At 43.2% G+C, this 19,336-nt stretch overlaps 1 protein-coding gene across 1 annotated transcript in view; it reads left to right on the plus strand.

Annotated features, from left to right (window-relative positions):
• Positions 1-18,821, plus strand: part of PLPPR1 (phospholipid phosphatase related 1) — a 257,394-nt gene extending 238,573 nt beyond the window's left edge. The window contains exons 5-7 of the mRNA XM_077752261.1: positions 10,709-10,959; positions 14,626-14,802; positions 18,681-18,821. Coding sequence (XP_077608387.1) covers positions 10,709-10,959; positions 14,626-14,802; positions 18,681-18,821 — 569 coding nt within the window. The remainder of the gene's footprint in view (positions 1-10,708; positions 10,960-14,625; positions 14,803-18,680) is intronic.
• Positions 18,822-19,336: the final 515 nt, after the last annotated feature.

The raw sequence follows: 19,336 nt of genomic DNA on the forward strand, positions 1-19,336 counted from the left end.
GAAATACGGGTATCTTCCTCCAAAACCAAGAGCACACCGTATACCCCGTATGTTAGCCTACTTGATGACAAAAATAAATAAATAAATAAAAGGCCATCCTACAAAGACAATTGTCTAGAGTGGGCCGTGACTTCATAGCAGGACAGCGACTGTCTCAGGAACCTAGGTGCCCCATGAACTAGGCCAGCTCCATGTGCCAACTGAGGAAGCTGAGGTTCCAATTTTTCTTTAAAAAAAATAAATTACCTGTAGTGCCCAGACACCCAACTTTAGTTCTAGACCTTAAAAGAAAAAGGCCAAATGCAAGGCAGGGCATGGGCCTATAAGCAGATGTAGATATTTCTGGAACTCAGCAGGAGAAACCAGTGTTGAAGCTCTGGGATATAGGTTAGGAGGAGAAAGCCAAGATGGATCTCAGGGGGGAAAATGGAACCTCAGTTTCTAGGCTCCGTGAGCACCAAGCCATCCGACTTCAAGACTGACCTGTTTGGTACTTCCTTCCCAAGAGCAGAGATGCAGGGGAAAGAGGGATACTGAGGCTCGGATCTCTGAATGACCGAAAGGCAGAGCCTGACCTCTGCTTAGGTAGGCAGAGGTGGTGACGAGGCTGCCTGTGGTTGCTGTGCTCAGTGCAGGGAACAAATCCACTCCCCTGAGTGCCGTCCTCCGTGAGCCAGAACGTTACAGTCCAGAGCAAGACTCCTGCTCCAGACTCTAGAGGGCACTCTCATCATCAAGAGGAACGTTTCTTAGTCACATGAGACTCTAGTGATTCCTCCCTGAGGGCCCTCCCAGCACCAGTGTTTAAAGGCTGGACTCTAATGAAAGGAACAAGTAGATTACTATTTTCTTAACACTTTACAGATGAGCCTGTGAAAATTCGTGGCACATCAGTGAACTTCTCTGCTGTAAAGCAGAGTTTCTCAACCTCAGCACTACTGACATGTTGGGCCAGATCACTCTTTTCTGCATAGAGGCAGGGGACTGTCCTGTGCTTTCCAGGCTGTTCAGTAGCATCCCTGACCTCTATACACCAGGTGTCAGATGACACCAGACCCCTGTCCCACTAGTGACAATCAAAAATGTCTCTGAACATTGCAAAATGCTCCAGGGAGCAGGACCACCCTCAGTTTTAAAAATTTAAGAAAACTATGCTTTAGATTTTGCTTAAAATGTTATGTGAATATTTTTACTATGAAGATTCCACACACATCACAAAATTAGGCATAGTGAGATACAAAAATACTGTCTGAATATTGGAAATGAAGTCCAACAATCGATAAAGTATGGTTTCAAAGCCTTCTAGGTGAAAAATAAAATTTGCAATATATGCAAATATCGAATCATTATACAGCACACTTGAAACTAATGTTCAGGGAGTCTGGGTGGCTCAGTCAGGTAAGCATCTGACTTCAGCTTACGTCATGATCTCACTTTTCACAAGTTTGAGCCCCACATCAGGCTCTGTGCTGACAGCTCAGAGCCTGGAGCCTGCTTTGAATTCTTTGTATCCCTCTCTCTCTCTCTGCCCCTCCCCTGCTGGCTCTCTGTCTCTCTGTCTGTCTATCTCTCTCTCTCTCTCTCAGAAACAAATAAAAATATTTAAAATTTTTTTAAAAAAACTAATGCTCTATGTCAATTATACCTCAATTAAAAAAATGGTGCTTTGGAAACAAGTGAAATGATTGCATTAGAACATGTTAAGAGTGATTAGGAAATGCATCAAGCAGAGGGCGACAGCACCAGATCAGTTATCTGTTACCAACAGGGCTTGATGCTGGTCAGTGGTGGGAATGGAGGGAAATCAAACCACCAGCTTTGTTTTTAGAAACTTACAAATGTTATCAGAAAGGACAGAACTCAGGAGCTGCTATTTGGAAGCCCTTCAGAATTTGATATGCCCGTTGTTAGGTTCTTTGGTAGGTAAGGAATCTAAAATCTTCCCTCTCCACATTTAGTTTCTATCTAGGGCATACTTCCTAGACTTACCTGAACCCACCTTCTCCATTTGATTGTAAAATTCAACTGCCTCTGGCAAACTTTTAGGATCTTTGTCTCCCTCAAGCATTTGGATGCACACTGCCTAGGGGAATTGAGAGGCAGTTATTTAAAGGCCAGCAGGAGTAAGAGAAGAGTCAGACATTCGAGAGAGAAAAACACTGAGAAACTGTCCTCAGAAAGGAGGGCTAAAAAAGACACTCCAGTTGAGATGAAACCATGTCATCAAGAAATGTAATTTTATGCTTTGGGGAAGTAGAGATGTGTTTGTTTATTCTTTCATTTATAAAAATATTTGGGGAGGGGAGGGTTCTAGTTGATTACCCATCATCTTTATTAAGTAATTATCCTTCATCATTTATCATGATGAGTGGTTATAATGACAAATATGAGGTATTTTTTAAAACCACCAGCTCATCATATTGTAAAAGGCACTTTATTATTACAGAGAATGAATAACACATATGGAGTCGAATATTTGATTGAGGCTGTTAGAATTATAGGGTCCTTATTTCTTTCCTTTGTTTTAAAAATAACTTTATAATCAAGCCTGGGTGGCTCACTCAGTTAAGCATCTGACTTGGGCTCAGGTCTTGATCTTGTGGTTTGTGAGTTTGAGCCCCAGATTGGGCTCTCTGCTGTCAGCACAGAGCCCAGTTCAGATCTTCTGTGCCCTCACTCTCTGCCCCTCACTCGCACGCTCTCTCTCTTTCAAAAATAAATAATCATTAAAAAAATAAAATGTACTGAGAACATTTATTTCCCTCAGTTACAAAAATAGTGGTAACTAGTATCTATATCAAGCTCACAAATTACAAAATGTTCTTACAAAATAAATCAGCTTAAAGAAAGAGTGTGGATTTAGAGCCATACTATTTAGTTTCTAATCTCAGCTCTTCTTGGTCCAGTTAACTGACGTCTCTGTGAAATGCGGAGATACTAACAGTGTCTAACTCATAGAGTTGTGGTGCCAACTGAGTGAACTATATTCTAAAGCATTTAGACCAATATCTAGTACATACTAAGCACAGCGTGTTAGCTATTCTTTTTATTATCTTTATTATCATTACCTAGTATCCATGGCACTCTTATTTAAATATCTCACCTGTGCAGTATAGCCTTATAAGGAAACGGGATGAACATGGTAACACAGATAAGTCTCTTCATTGGGAAACTTTCAGTTTGAATAAATCATATTAAAAAGAAGACATTCTAGGGTACCTGGGTTGCTCAGTCAGTTAAGCATCTTACTCTTGATTTTGGCTCAGGTCATGAGATCAAGCCTTGGGTCAGGCTTCTCACTGGGCATGGAGCCTGCTTGAGACTCTCTCTCTCTCTCTCTCTCTCTCTCTCTCTCCCCCCCTCTCCCCCTCTCCCCTGCTCCTACTCTCTCTCTCTCAAAAATAAAAAAAGACATTTCACCTACTTACCTTTTCCTAAAGCAATGGTTATTTCTTGAAAGAATGGTCTTCACAGCTGAATTGACAGCAACAGCTAAATGACTGTCTCCACTGAGATTCCACTAAGGATCTTGATGTGACAAGTAAAAGCAAAAAGGAACTCTGTGCATTTCTTTGTACCTTGTGTTCCAGAGGTTTGATGAAAGATAGGATCCAAAATTAAGAGTTGGTGATTGAATCAGAATGTGCATGAGGAAACGGACCATAAAAATTCCTTAGGTAGTTCCCCTTCCACTGCTGAAAATGACACTGATGAACTCATGCCACTTGCTTCTACTTGTTCCTGTGGGATAAGCTTTTCATCCATTTTGCCACTAAAACAAAGGCCAGGAATTGATTCGAGGGTGGGTTTCCTTGTTGCTCGAATGTCATAGTAGGAAAACTATGACAAAAGATTCACAAAGCTGGTTACATTTTGAACACGAGCAAATGTTGAAACATTCTCAATGGCACATAACACAATAGTTCTTCAATCCTCTCTTTCACTGCATTGTTTTGCTAAACATAGACACAGGATCGGCCCCCTTTCAGAAATGTTCATGAGAGGCTGAGAAAGAATGTTGATGGAGGAGTGGGAGTCCTTCCCCTTTTCAGAGAGTACTGTGACCGACCTAACCCAGATAACTCGTTTTTATGTCTTTTTCAATATTCTTTTCTTTTTTAAAGTTCTATATTTTAGTTTTTCTATGTGAGAATGGTAGGAGCCATGATTTCATGTGTCCCTGGGTTAATATTTAAACTGACAAGCATTGCAACTTCTCAGCATCAGAAATGGGGACATTTCTCTCAAAGGTGTCTAAAACTATACCCAAATTGGTCATGATTTCTGGATTTCTCGGGCTTCACAGATCTCCCCAGGAGGAAGTCTCTCCTACGTATATAGGCAGGGATCTCCATATACCAACTTAAGGCTCTTTTTTCATTCTTGCTGCATCAAAAATCATTTAATTCATGGGGCGCCTGGGTGGCTTAGTCGGTTAAGCGTCCGACTTTCGCTTAGGTCATGATCTCACGGTTCGTGGGTTCGAGCCCCGCGTCGGGCTCTGTGCTGACTGCCAGCTCAGAGCCTGGAGCCTGTTTCAGTCTGTGACTCCCTCTCTCTCTGACCCTCCCCTGCTCACGCTGTCTCTCTCTCTCTCTGTCTCCTAGAAATAAATAAAACATTTAAAAAAATCATTTAATTCACAAATGAGGACTTACAAGTGTCCCTACTCATGAGACATTTACATAGTCTCAGTTTTCAATTATTCTCTTTATTTGCTAAGTGGGACTACACAAGACTTTGTGAAGTTTATAAAAAAGAGACATAGTCCCTACAGCTTACATGCTAACTGGTTTGATATCAACCCTGTGTTCAGTAGAATCAAGGATGTGAGACAACATGAGTTAGAAAATTCAGACAAGTTCCTATGCTTTTTTATCCTCTTCTCCTATTATTGCTCTGAAGTTTCTTTAGCAGCTCATGGATTGATCCACAAAAATGTATGAAATATTTACTGTGTGCCACATTTGATACTAGGTACTTAGCGCGCAGTGTTAAAATAGATGTGGTCAGTGCTCTGAGCTTGTATATTCTACAATTCTCGTGGGAGAGACGGACATTACTCAATAATCACACAAATGTAAAATTCCTACTAGTCTCAAATAGAAATATTTTTGAGTATGTGATTGTTTCTTTCTCTCTATTCACTCTTTTTCTTTAATGTTTATTTATTTTTGAGAGAGAGAGAGCACTTAAGTGAGCACAAGTTGGGGGGCGGCAGTGGGCAGAAAGAGAAAGGGACAGAGGATCCTAAGAGGACTCTGTGCTGACAGCAGAGAGCCCAACACAGGGCCGAGATCATGACCTGAGCTGAAGTTGGACACTTAACCAACTGAGCTACCCAGGCGCCCGTGCCTAGTTGCTCTTTTGGGTTGTTTACTTATTTATTTTGAGGGGAGGTGGGCAGAGACAGAATCCCAAGCAAGCTCCACACTGTCACCACAGAGCCCAACACGGGGCTCAGTCTCACGAACTGTGAGATCATGACAGAGCCAAGATCAAGAGTCAGACACTTAACTGACCAAGCCACCCAGGCACCTCTCTCCCTATTCACTTCTAAGCGAGGCAAGACCTCTACACAGTATTCATCCACAGAAATGTGGCTTGCTCTTGGCCCACTCCTCAGAACTACAGCTTGAGAGCAGGGAGGTGTGCACAGCCTGAGTCCAGTCCCTGGGTAGCAGGCTTTCTGCTGGAGATCCTCAAGTCCAGGGCACTGGCATCTCCTTGCACCCCCACTCCTGTAAAGTTGAAAAGCACACAAAACTACAAGGCCCAGCAGGCACTGCTCCCTAGAGCACGTGGGTCCATTCCTCCCAGAAGACGCTACTGCCCATGCCTCTGCCTCTTCCGCCGACTTGCTGTCCAGGAGTGTGTCTCCGAATACATTTAGGAGAATGAAGAAGGAGAGGAAAGAGTTTCAGACAAATTCAAAGAGCAGACCTCATCCAATGGAATGACTCCAGCCCTATTTCTGAGCAATCTAAATCCTGAATCTCTGAGTCAGGGGCCAGATGGTTGGACAGAAAGGAAATCTCTCCCAAGGTTTTCTCCCCTGACCTCTGTTTTCTAAGGAGAAGCTTGAGTTTTTCATGAAATAAAACTGTACGTGTTTTCATGAAGTAAAATTGTATATGAGAGAGAGACATAGACAGAGCGAGAGTAAATTCACTCCATGTCACTTACTGATAATGGAAATCCCTTACCAATTCTCCCTTTGGGTTGATGTTATGAGTTCCCATCTTTTTTCACAGGCATCATGTGTACTTGAGTAGACAACCGAGAGATGCCCTACCAGAGGCTGTCAGTGAGCTGCCATGTTACACTGGAAATTACACATTTATGATTAATATGGAGCAATTGGCCTTCAACTTAGAGGCCCCACCTCTAAAGGTCACAGGATCTTTGTAGCTAAAAGGACTGTAGTCTTTCCCTCACCCACCCACCCCCCCCCCCGCNTGGGTCTAGACTTCCCAATGAAGGTCATCTGTGTGGAAAGTAATAGCATCCTCCTTACACCACACAGTCTGGTTATGTATTTGACCAGTTCTTTGTTTGGAAGGCCAATCGGCATCCTGGTAGGAGTCCTGTTTTTCCAGCATGCCAGTTATCTGTGGCTTTGGTGGTTCTCCTCATGCACATTTCCTAGTTATGTGACTGTTCTGCTATGTTCGTGGTTGAGTTAAAGGGGAGAACCCTGCACTGATTCCATAGCAGGGACCGGGTCCCAGAATTTGCCCTCCATGTCCCAGATTACTAGTGATCAAAGATCCTAATTTGTCCAAAGACAGACTGAGATCAGATGGACCCAGATAGACTCCTAAGGAAAAAAATAAGGACTTTTTAATACCTCCATTTTCCTCTTTCTTTATCCTTGGGCTTGTCTGATGGGTATCATATTTACACAACGAAGAGGCCGGGGCACCTGGGTGGCTCAGTCAGTTAAGCATCCAACTCTTAGGTTCAGCTCAGGTCATGATCTCATGGTTCATGAGTTGCAGCCCCACATTGGGCTCTTGGCTGACAGTGTGGAGCCTGCTTGGAATTCTCTCTCTCCCTCACTCGCTCTCTCTGCCCCTCCCCCACTCACGCTGTCTCTGTCTCTTTCAAAAGAAATAAAGAAGCTTTAAAAAAACAAAAACAAAGAAGAGGCGTGCTCAGGTTTCCTTAGCTGACATATGTCATCCTGACAAGGACCGCAGATATCATTATCAATCTCTTTGTCCTAATCCCAGGCCCTTCTAGCTTCTTGAGCCTGTCAGCATTCCAATGCCCATCATCCCTTAGGGATGTGGGAATTTGCAACTGCTTACCCCACACCACACCAGAACGTATGAGTCTTGTGAGGTGGCCCTTGGCCTCAACGAATATGACCTTCCCTCTGCCATTGCTAATGCAGGTACCCATAGTCTGATACCACTCTGGGTGTGAAGCTTCTCTAAAAGGCTTGCAGGGCTCCTGAGCTACACCCTGAGTGGGTTAGGACACTCTTCAAATGGATTTCCAGAAATTATTCTGGAGACTTCTATTGCCCTGCCCCTGGATTTGACAGCCAGTGAGGCAGGACGCATGGGAGTGCCTCTTCACTCCTTCAGCCAGAGTTCTGGCTCCTCCTTGTGTGGCACCCTCAGCCACATCCCCCACCCCCCACTCCCGCTTTAGGGTTGATTTTAGAAACTCAGTGGCTCATAGCCTTCCCATCTAAGCCTTTTTGGAATTCCAAACAAAGCAAAAACAATAACAAGTGTCTCAAGCACACAGCCCTGGCAAATCAAGAGCACTTTACTTTTAGGCAATTGTGTCAGCTATAAATTCATTCATAAATGTGATGAGCTCCCCTGAAGCAAGGAACACTATTGGGAGCAGATTCATAGGATAAATAGAAGCCACTAGGGAGGGTTATAGGAATGAAAAATGTATCTGTTAAAATTTCAAAAATATGACCTCACTTAAAGAATTTTTTGACACCAAGGTAGTTTCTATAGACATTTTAAAAACGTCTCCTTCAGATCATGCGCTGCAACATGATGGTATTCACCTGACCCTGAGCACAAAAGGAGCTGTTATTAGCTTCTGAGGCTTGTAAAATACACACAAGTAGCTCAGGGTTAAGAGCAATGGCTGGAGTGTCTTACAAAAGCCCATGTGATAGGACATTGTCTGTGAATCGCTGCTGCACGTTCTGCCGCCCTTTGTTGGCCTGGCCTGTGACAGCCAGGTGGCCCATGACAGTGCCTCTCTGAAGCTAGATCAAATACACCAGAATGAACTGTTTGGAAAGCAGATGCTTGTTAAGCCATTAGGAGAAGCAGGGATGATCCTAAAGAGGCAGAGAAGAGGGGAAAGCAACTTTCTACAAAAATATCACAGGACAATAAAGAGGAGAGGTGCCCATCACTGAGTCACCATGGACCACACAGCTGGCATTTCAGACACCCATCCAAGGAGCCTAGAAATCATGTCTCAGAAAGAACCTGCCCTAATTGGAAGCACTTCTGACAAAATGCCAGAGGAAAGTGCTGTCACTTGTCCTTTTCCAAATCATAAATTACCCTGGTTTCCCAGAAAAGTATGCCCAGACAGACTTATTGCCCCCTTGAAAAAGCCAGAGACCTAGTCTTTAAGAATCTTGCTTAAAGGTGTAAAAAAAAAAATCTCGAACCATTCAGACTTCCTGAACCTGGGGGTGAAAATTGCCACGAATGATCAATGATTGCCTACTCTCAGAGGTCAGACCCTCTGAGAGTGAGCTGGCTGAAGCTATTAAAAGAGCCAGTTCTCATTGTGATAAAGCACATCCTGGCAAAGCCACAAAAAAGAAAATTATAGCAATCAATACAGATCAAAATGAAAACCGGATGAAGGTTTCAGCCAAACTTGTCTTCACTTCTGCTATAATGGATCAACTTTTGGGTGCTGATATCAGCACAATTTGCAGATGGAGGGCATTGAATATGGGAGTCAAAGCTGGGTAGAAATTTAACTGAAACTATAGCAGATCCTTGACATTTACAAGGGTTAACACTGACTCTCATGCTTGCCAACGTCTCACATAATTAAGCTACATGTGGGAAGTCTTTATCCCTTCAAGCAACTTGTATGTACCTCGACTCTGCACAGCCCCCTTTGATATATTTAACAGACAATAGTCCACCAATAATCTAGACCTGTACTGTGTAGGCTTTGAAAGTGTTCACACTGAAGCTTCCTACAAGGAATTCTGCTTTACCATGTTCAATCTTATTGGGACTAATCCTGTGGAATTTTCCAGAGGACAGATAAAGTCCAGGAAATACAGCCTACCCACAGGATTCAGCCAAACAGCAAAATCAGTGTGGCAAAAAGAGTAATCCCCTTCTCTCCCAAAATGTCCATATCCTGATCCCTGGAAACTGTGGATTTGTTACCTTATATGACAAACAGGAATTTACAGGTGTGATTAAACTCAGGCTTTTGAGATGAGAGTAGCCTGGGTTGGTCAGGTGAACCCAATTTAATCGAAAGGTTCTTATAAGAAGGAGGCAGGCGGGGCCTGGGTGGCTCAATGGGTTAAGCATCCCACTCTTGTCTTCAGCTCAGGTCATGATCTCATAGTTTGTGAGTTTGAGCCCCACATCGGGCTTTGCACTGGCATCATAGAGCCTGCTTGGAATTCTCTGTCTCTCTCTGTGTCCCTCTCCTGCTCTCTTTCTCTCCCCGTCTTTCAAGGTAACTAAAACTTAAAAAAAAAAAGAGAGAGGGAGGCAGGAAACTGAGTCATAACGGGAGGACAGAGGTCATAGTGATATAATTGCTAGAAGGGGGTCACAGACGAGGAAAGAAAGCAGCTTAGAAGCTGGGAAAGGCAAGGAATGATTTCTACCCTCAAGCTTCCAGAAGAAACACAACCCTGCTAACACTTTGCTTTTACCCCCAGGGAAACCTATTTTGGACTTCAGACCTCTCGAGCTATAAAAAGATACACTTGTGTTGTTTTAAGCCACTCAGTTTGTGGTAATTTTTTACAGCAGCAGTACGAAACTGATAGTCACCAACATTTGTCTGTAACACTCCCCCTCTCTCATTCTCTCTGCCCAACATCCAATGAAACATCTAATTCATTCAACGGTTCTGAAATGACCTTTTTTCTCCCTTTCAGGGATAACTCCCTGACAGTCTCATTCACTCTCACCCGCCATGATGTCATAAATATCCCCTCCTCCTCCTCAGAGTATTTGCATTTCCAAACAGGAGCAGGCAAAATACATTTTCCTATTGGAAAAACAAAAAAACAAAAAAACCTGATGTGGAGTAGCTATTGAAGCCAGGCCCCATAGTGAGTATTTTGTACCTATCCTATTTCATCTTGCCAACTTCTTTCTGAGGTATCACTCCCCCCCAATCATTTTGTGACTGTAGGTATGAAGGTTCAGAGAAGGCAAATAACTTCTGCGAATGTCAGCAACGTTGGGGCCAGATGGAGCCCAGATCTGTATGATTCCCCGAATTCTAGTCCTTCCCATTAGAACATGCTGCTTCTGATTTACACAAAACACTAAAATGCTAACAGCAGAGTATCTGCATCAGTTTGGATGGAATGATGATTTGGGAAGCCCTGCAAAGATAAAGGCTGGGGGGACAATTTGGCGAGGTCCTCTTTGATAGGCTCTCTCAGGGACAAAACCAACTGATGGTGCACCATTCCTAATCCTTTCAAATCTCCTTGTAGGGGTATTTGCCTTCGGACTTTTTGCTACTGACATTTTTGTAAACGCCGGACAAGTGGTCACGGGGCACCTAACACCATACTTCCTGACAGTGTGCAAGCCGAACTACACCAGCACAGACTGCCGAGCACACCACCAGTTCATAAACAATGGCAACATTTGTACCGGGGACATGGAAGTGATAGAAAAGGCTCGGAGATCCTTTCCCTCCAAACACGCTGCTCTGAGCATTTATTCCGCCTTATATGCCACGGTGAGTAGCCCAGCCTTGCCAGCACTCCTAAGATGCGTTGTGGGCTGGGCTGTGTGTCTCTCTCTGCCCTCCTCCCCTTCATTCTTCGGTCACTGTCACTCAGAGTGACTTTTAAAGTCATGTTACAGCATGTGTCTCCTGTACAGCATCATGCTGTCGCCCCCACCCCCGCACCCCAGGGTCACATACCGAGCTGCCAGAGGATGCTGATTTGGGAATGTGGATAATCTCTTAGTCAAATCTTCCCATTTTACAGATGTAGAAACAGCCCCAGAGAAAGAGGTAAGAACCCCACAGTTAGAGCTGGCCCGAGGCTCCTGGCACCCTGTCGGGGAGTCTCCCACCGCTCACAACAGCACTCTTTGCCAAAGTTTTCATTGGTCCCAGAACAGCATACATTTCTTACACCTGCCTACAAGTTTGCAGGTGTGGGCGTTAATGTGAACGGCTGCCTGGATGGTGCAACGGGACCGGCATAAAAACACAGCCTTCCTCTGCTCCTCCTGACCCTCTTCTTCACCACTTAGCCGGAACAGAAGGGTGATCCTACAAGACCCCAACACGCCTAAGTCCCCTGGATACCACTCCCCAAATCCTACAGGCTCCGACTGCCCCAGCTAGGGTATAATGTTCTCTTTACATTGTTTGCTTTCTTCACAGAGAAAACCTAAAGTGTGTCCCACATCTTAAAATACAAGAAGAAAAGATGCTGTCCCTCTTACTTTCCTACTCTTGAACTGCATCCATTTTGGAAATGACGTCATCTCTCCTTTCTCTGGCCTATGCTTCCTTAGAAACAAGAGCACAGAAGTAGAGAGCAACAATTGGTCGAAAACACATCTTTTCCTTACTTGAACTTAATGTATGTTCCAGGTGGGACTAGTCTAGTGATTCTCAATGAAAGGGAAGGAGAAAGTAGAGGAAAGACCCCTTTCAAATAATCCATTCTTCCCAGAGGTTCTGAGCAAGACTCGCCTCACACCCCACTGGAGCGTGTTCCCACCCCCCTCAAGTGAGGGTAACTGCACCCTGATGAAAGTCTGCCTCTGATGGAAGGGTGCTCCTGCCAGCACCCGGAGGCGTACATTCCGGGCGGAAAGAAGGGGACTGACCACACATCTAGTCTGCTGAGTACAGCGTCAAGTAAATTGCTGAATACTCTTTAAAACAATGATTCTTTGGCCCCACATTCACAGGATCACATCAGTAGGATGAATTTGTCAAACACAGATTACCCAAAATTAGTCTTCCTAGTTATTCCTTTTTAAGTCTACTCTTTAATGAATATGAGATAAAAAATTATTTATTTCAGCTGCCCCACATTAGGAAACCTGCATCTAGATAATCTAGAAGCCTCAAACAGATCAATTGTAGCTTGGTGAGCCTTGCTTTATGATAGACAGACAGACAGATAGATAGGCAGGCAGAGAGCCCACATATTCTTTAAACAAAGAAAGGCCTCTCGGGCATTTGGCATGTTCTCCAACTTTCAAAATATCCATTTGTTCTAAATTATCTAGAGCCTAAGTTCTATGAAGCGATGTACTCTTGAACCCTTTTCTGCATATTTATCAAGCTCAAATCACTGCTGTGTGAAATTTGTAGAACATAATTATAAAAATAAATCTGTTACTCATAATAATCTATTGTCTCATCAAATGAGATATACATTTCTTTTGAGAAAAAAGTCTGTTCACTCAGAATAGATGCTGCTATAGCAGATGTTTTCAAGGACTTAGATATAATCCAATTCAAATCATGCCCCACAGACTATAATCAGATAAACCCTGATACAAGACTCCAATGTGTGAAACTTTTTTGAGCCCCTGTTATGTGCGAAGTGCTTTCACAAATTACTCAACAAGGATCTCCTAAGTACTAGTTAATACTGTAGAGAATACTAACCCTAAGTCCATCTCTTAATAGTTTGTAATCTTATAGGAAAGATTGATAAAGGGTGTAATTAAAAAACAACATTAAAAAGATAAAACACTGAAGTTAAATATATCTCGTATAGATGTTAAGTAACATTTCCTATACAGCCCCAGAATGGTGTAATGTGCCCTAATTTGTGTACCTGATCAAACCATACTTTCGTAGGTCTATTACATATGATAGAGAATTCCATCTTCTCTATTCACACCACTGTTGAAACATCATTCTACAAAATTAACAGTTTCCGTTGTAATATTGTAAAAGGCATCCATTGAACATGTATGTGCTGAGGCCTTACTAACACACTATAGACTGTAGGTATTAGCATACTGTTTCTCAGAGTTGCAGACTCATTTATCACATTTTTAAGGAAATGATGAGATGGATCAGTAATGCCCTCTAGTGGTTTCTTATAACCATTGCCGCAAGTGATCTAACCACATTTATGTCTTTGAAAGAGGCCGTACACATTTGATAACTGAGCCGATGAAACTTTAAGAGTGTTGCCAAGCCCCTCACAGTACATAAGAACAGTCCACATCTCAGGTGTCATAAATTGCACCATCCTTTCCTCAAGTCAGGAAATCCTTTCCCAGCCTTTTGGATGTCGTGGAATCCATAGAAAGGTTCGATATTTTAAAACCGAGTTCAATATTTTAAAACGCTACTAGAATAGGGGCACCTGGGGCGCCTGAGTGGCTCAGTCCGTTAAGCGTCCGGTTCAGGTCATGATCTCACAGTTAGTGGGTTGGAGCCCCGCAACGGGCTCTGTGCTGAACGCTTGCTCAGTGCCTGGAGCCTGCTTCAGATTCTGTGTCTCCTTGTCTCTCTGACCCTCCCTGCTCATGCTCTGTCTCACTCTATATCTCAAAAAAAATGTTTAAAAAAAATTAGAATAGGGGCACCTGGGTGGCTCAGTAGGTTGAGCATCCAACTTCTGCTCAGGTCATGATCTCACGGTGGGTGAGTTCCAGCCTCGCTTCAGACTCACTCGCTGGCAGCGCGGTGCCCACTTCAGATCCTCTGTCCCCCTCCCTCTGCCTCTCCCCACTTGCACTCTCTCTCTCAACGAAACATTTAAAAAATAAAAAAAACACACACACTAGAGTAAATGAATGAAGAGAGCCAATCACAGATGTTCCAAGGAATGAGAGACTCAGTTTCCCAGCACAACTAAAACCTGTTTGTGTGACACACTCATCCGGAAGTCCTAATGCAGTCAGCCAGCTAACCAGTCAGTGCTTTTAAATTTTTGCCTACAAGTGTGGAGGATCAGCTAGAACTCCGGAAGACACCAAAAGTAAAATGTACTAGCCACTCCCCTACCTGATCTTCTCTTTCATAAAATTTATTCTCCCAAAAGGTTTCTTTGGTATCTGAGATTCTATGTGGGTTTCCTAACACCCCCAAATGATTCTTTAATTTATTGCATAAAACTTGTATGCCCTGACTCTGATCTTTATTACACAGTCACTCTCTGCATGGCTATTTCTGTTTACGGACCCACTAGAACACAAAGCGACATGATTAGGGTATGGCTCTCCGTTGTTCTGGCCGCACTGGTTTCCCACCCAAATTCTTTCCTCCGTGACTTAGCAGAATTGTTCAACTAGTCAGTGTGGCCACTCTGGCACCGCCGCTGTTGCACGTGCTGGTGCATGTATGCGCATGCATGTGTTTGCACCACACGAGGAGGCTGCCTGTCACTTGCTGGTCTCTGTCCTATTCCAGATGTACATCACAAGCACAATCAAGACAAAGAGCAGTCGACTGGCTAAACCAGTGCTGTGCCTCGGGACCCTCTGCACAGCCTTCCTGACAGGCCTCAATCGGGTCTCTGAATATCGGAACCACTGCTCCGACGTGATTGCGGGCTTCATCCTGGGCACTGCCGTAGCCCTCTTTCTGGTAGGTTAGCGTCCCCGCTTTCCACTTTCTCCTCTCTCATGCCCTCTGAAAGGCTGTCCGGGATCACGGCAAGTCAGGTTAGCCAGACTGCACAGTGTAAGTCCGTGTTCCTCCTGCCCCAGCTTTGTGAGTTGCGATTTTCTTCCAAGTATTATGCATCCTTTTGCTACAAGAATAAGAATGACTTCTGAAGCACCCTTCCGTTCAGAAATCTGACTGCATATTCCCCCCTGTGGTCAGAGAGAAGAATGCCTGTGGCGGACTTCCTTCAACACTGGGCTGGGAACAGGGGTCCAGCAGACTAGGAAGTTAGCATACCTTCAAAGCAGTGTTCTTTATTCTTTAAAGCAATGTTCTTTAAAGATCTGTTCAGAATGTATTGAGAGCAGAAAGTGTTGCTTGAAGGAAGAACAGAAAACAAAGAGCCTGGGCAGAAGCAGACAGCCCCTTCTCCAGCACCCTCAGAAACTCCGCTCTGGCCCAGACTTGCATATCTCACTCACTGCATGAAAACATTTCTCTAGCCACACCCAGACTTTTTAGAAGGCATCTGCTATCACCTACAGATGGCTCTTGGGCAGCTAATTTCCAGTAGAAGTGGCTTCTCAACCACATTTAATAATCTTTCTGGAGAAGAGTTTTGGCTAATATAATTTTCTCCATATCTTTACTTTTCTGATGATTTTAGTTCCTCAAATAAATGGGGGCCTCACCACCTGCTCAACTAGGAAACTTCTTAATCTCAGTTGGATTGTGTTATGCCCAGATCGCGATCTCCCCAAAAATCCCAAGACCACCAAGGAGTCCGAGTCACGTATGCAAAAGCAAAGGGCTTTATTACGGGCTTAANAAAAAAATTTTTTTTTTTTAAATTTAACCAATCACAGAGCGAGCCTAGGGTCTTACTCGGCTTTAACATTAGGTAACAGGGTCCTATCTATAGTTTCTATCTCCAGACCTCTCCCTTAACAATGTGGAGGGGTGGTCGCTGGCCTTTCCTAACCCTTGGTTACTCCTGCCTTGGGCAATGTGTAACTACCTGATAGTTTTGGGGAAGCTGAAACTCAGGCTTTCTACTTTAGAGGGGAAACTTAAAGCCTGTCATGGAGTCAGTTTGGTTTAGACGTTTAGACTTGTGGCCTTACCACTGGAAGAAGAGGAGGTTAATTTTTATTGTTTTTGTCTTTTTTTTTACAGTTTTGTTGAAGAATAATAGGCAGATAATAGATGCCACATGAAATGTACAATTTGATAAATTTTGACATACAGATATATCCTTCTCTCCCTCATCCATTCCCCTCATTCCCAAGCAACCACTAATCTCTCCAACACTCTATATTAGTTTGCCTATATGGAACTATATAGTATAAACTCATTTTTGGCCATCTTTCACCTGGCATGATTATTTTGAGATCCATCCATTGTAGCAAGTATCAATAATTCATTTCTCTTTCTTGCTGTGTAGTATTTTATCACAGGGACACACCACAGAGGTACAATTTTTAAATACTCTTCAGGGATTTAAAACATACCTGGAAGTAAACCACTGGGCCTGGAGAGTCCTATGTTGTGCATGAAATTAATCCCCTAGTAAAATTCATCAACTTTCCCCTAAAAGACAATAGCCATCACAGTCTGAATGTCCCTCCTCCCAATTTGCCTATCCCCCATACAAAGCACCCAAAGGGACTGGCATTATACATAGACGATTCTTCCTTGCACTGACCCTCCTCCTTGCTCTTTCCAACATACTAAATACACCTATGCCTCTCCTAACTTCTAACTCAAGAGTTTTTCTAACACTTCTACCTGCTGACATACAGGAAATGCTCCCATTTGTTCAAAACACTGATCTCCCAATGGAGATGGGAAAGCTTCATTTTAATTCAAAATTATCTTAAATGAATCCAGGCTTTCTTTCTAAAGTAAAAGATGGAGGACTTCAATGCAAATTGACTGGGTGAAGCTTCAGGAAAAGCAGTGCTGAATGATCCTGAGCTGTTGATCTCTCATAGGAGATATTTTCCCATGATTGCTTACTAAAAGAGTTTGGGAAGAGTATGGGTGGCTTCAAGAGAAGAGGGGGTTTTCAAAGATAGATCGATAGTTCATCAGTGAAGGCTTAGGCTCAAAAGCCAAACAATTTTGCTCTCCATCAGTCACGAGCCCAATATTCCCAGCTAGAGAGAAAGAATAGTACATACTGTCCCGAGCTATTTCATGAGGTCTTTATGGGATGAAATCTGTGAAATCCCTTGCATTTTCTAAGGCCACGTGTACAAACTCTGCCTTAGTATTAAACTTCCTTTCTCTCACTAACTTGCAGCCCTGTTTCCTACTGCTTAGGGACCGTTTGCTCTGTTATTGCCTTCCCAGTTGATGGCAAATGTCAAATTTTGTTTTCCACAAATGATCTTTATGTAAGACCCAGAATTGCTACTGAATGGCCCCTACAGAGACAGACCCCATGCTCTCCCTGTTATCTGCTTGTGCACATGTACACACCTCACATGCACACACACTGAGCTTGGAAATGGGAGGGGAAAGATGTCTTTGAAGAGACTGGAAGCCTTCCAAAGTGGAGACTTAGAGAGGAAGACAGGAAGAGAAGAGTCTGAGACCAGGAACATACTTAGAGCACACATGCATTATTGTTTTGTGTTTCCTGTAAAGATTTTTTTTTAAATTGTGGCTATATTGCACGAAAGAGCCCTAATCATCTAGAGACCCATACCAAAAGATGTGGATGATTATTTGGGCAATTACTATGTGTCCTAGTCTTTATATACACCAAATCATATGCTCCTAGGAGAAGCCTAACAATATTCTTTTTTTTTTTTTTTTTTTTTTTTAANGGGGCTCAAAGATAAATAACTTGCCCAATGGCCACCCAACCAATAAGCCATAAATCTGACTTTCCAATTCCAGAGCTCCCACACCTCCTAGTTCCCCCATTTCCTGAATCTAGGGGATTTAAGCAGAGCTGGAGAGTGAGATGGAATAAAGCAAAGTAGAGAATATTTATACAAATGTTCTACAGGGTTTGAAGAGTGACAAGAAAGATTCAAAGATACTGAATATAGAAAAGACAGATAAACTCTACCAGGGCAAAAGAAACAGAGAAGATGGTAAAAACAGACTAGTTATGAAGGGGGCCTCAGTAAGAAAGAAAGAAAAGTAAGTAGTCATTTAGAGGGAAAGTATTTTAATGGAAGCAATAAAGGAAAATGCCACTATTTTGAGTAGTTTAATCTCAAGCAAATAGTAGTCACCTAATTTAAGGAGGACCACCTTAGGCAGGAGTGAAAGATTAGCCAACAGGGATCGTTTGCTATATATTTGGCACTTGTTAAAAGGCAAAAGAGTATAGCAGTATGATTAAGAGACTGTGGAGTTGAAATCTTTGTGTGACTTTGGACAAGTTATCTAACTTCTCTGTTGCTTCTTATCTAAGTTGAATATGATAATAGTCCCTTCCTTGTAAGAATGCTGAGTGGGTTAAATGAAGGAAGGTGAAATCCTCAAGACAATGCCAGACACAGAGTGGCCCTCAACAAACTAGCTGTTATTATGAGATGGTTTACATTCATCGTGTCTTTTCATCATTACAAATCTGTGAGATAGGTGTTATTATTTCCGTTTCACAATTGAGGAAACAGGCTCAATGGGGTGATTATCACAGATGCTTCGTCAGCCCTGAAACATGTCCAGCAGACACCCTAAACTATGCCCAAGGTCTTTGCATGGCCCCTATGACCCACTGGCTCAAAAGAAAAAAGTCACTATGGTGATGATACTCTAGGGAAGGAAAGGCCCTCCCTCCTCAGCGACGACTTGGCTGTAGCCTGACTCCAGTCTTCTTTCCCCTCATCCTGCAGGGAATGTGTGTGGTCCATAACTTTAAAGGAACGCAAGGATCTCCTTCCAAACCCAAGCCCGAGGATCCCCGTGGAGTGCCCCTAATGGCTTTCCCAAGGATAGAAAGCCCTCTGGAAACCTTGAGTGCACAGGTACAGTAAAGCGGTCTTAGCAAACCAAACCCACAGGCTCAGGGTCTGTTAAATTGGGAGGTGAACCAATCCATTCCTCTGCTGAAAGCAGGATACCACCGAATCCACTCAACAAGAATAAAAATCTGATGTAAAGGCTTCAAGAACTTCAACCTTCTCTCAATTAGTCCTGTATTTATTCTGGGGCTGGGCAATCATGAATCCTCAGGAAGTTCTTCGTAATGCCTAACTTAAACCCCAGCTGCTTTAAGACACCGTGACCTACTAGGTAATACCACATTTATGAAATTTGGGCCAGTTATGTGGGAGGCCAATCTGATTTAGTGACTAGGACAATATTTAGAAAGAGAAAGGTTTTGTTACATTCAGTGATAGATGTAAGCTGGAAGCACATTAAAAAGGTTACTAAGTGTCCTTTTGGATCTATTTTGATGACTACGCTCAAAAATGTTAATGCAACCATACTCACTGGTCACTTATCTACATCAGGGTCTTCGTTCATGTCAGAGATACAGAAAATAATT

Source organism: Crocuta crocuta, unplaced genomic scaffold (assembly GCF_008692635.1).
Source record: "Crocuta crocuta isolate KB4526 unplaced genomic scaffold, BGI_CrCroc_1.0 scaffold211, whole genome shotgun sequence".
Lineage (NCBI taxonomy): Eukaryota > Metazoa > Chordata > Mammalia > Carnivora > Hyaenidae > Crocuta > Crocuta crocuta.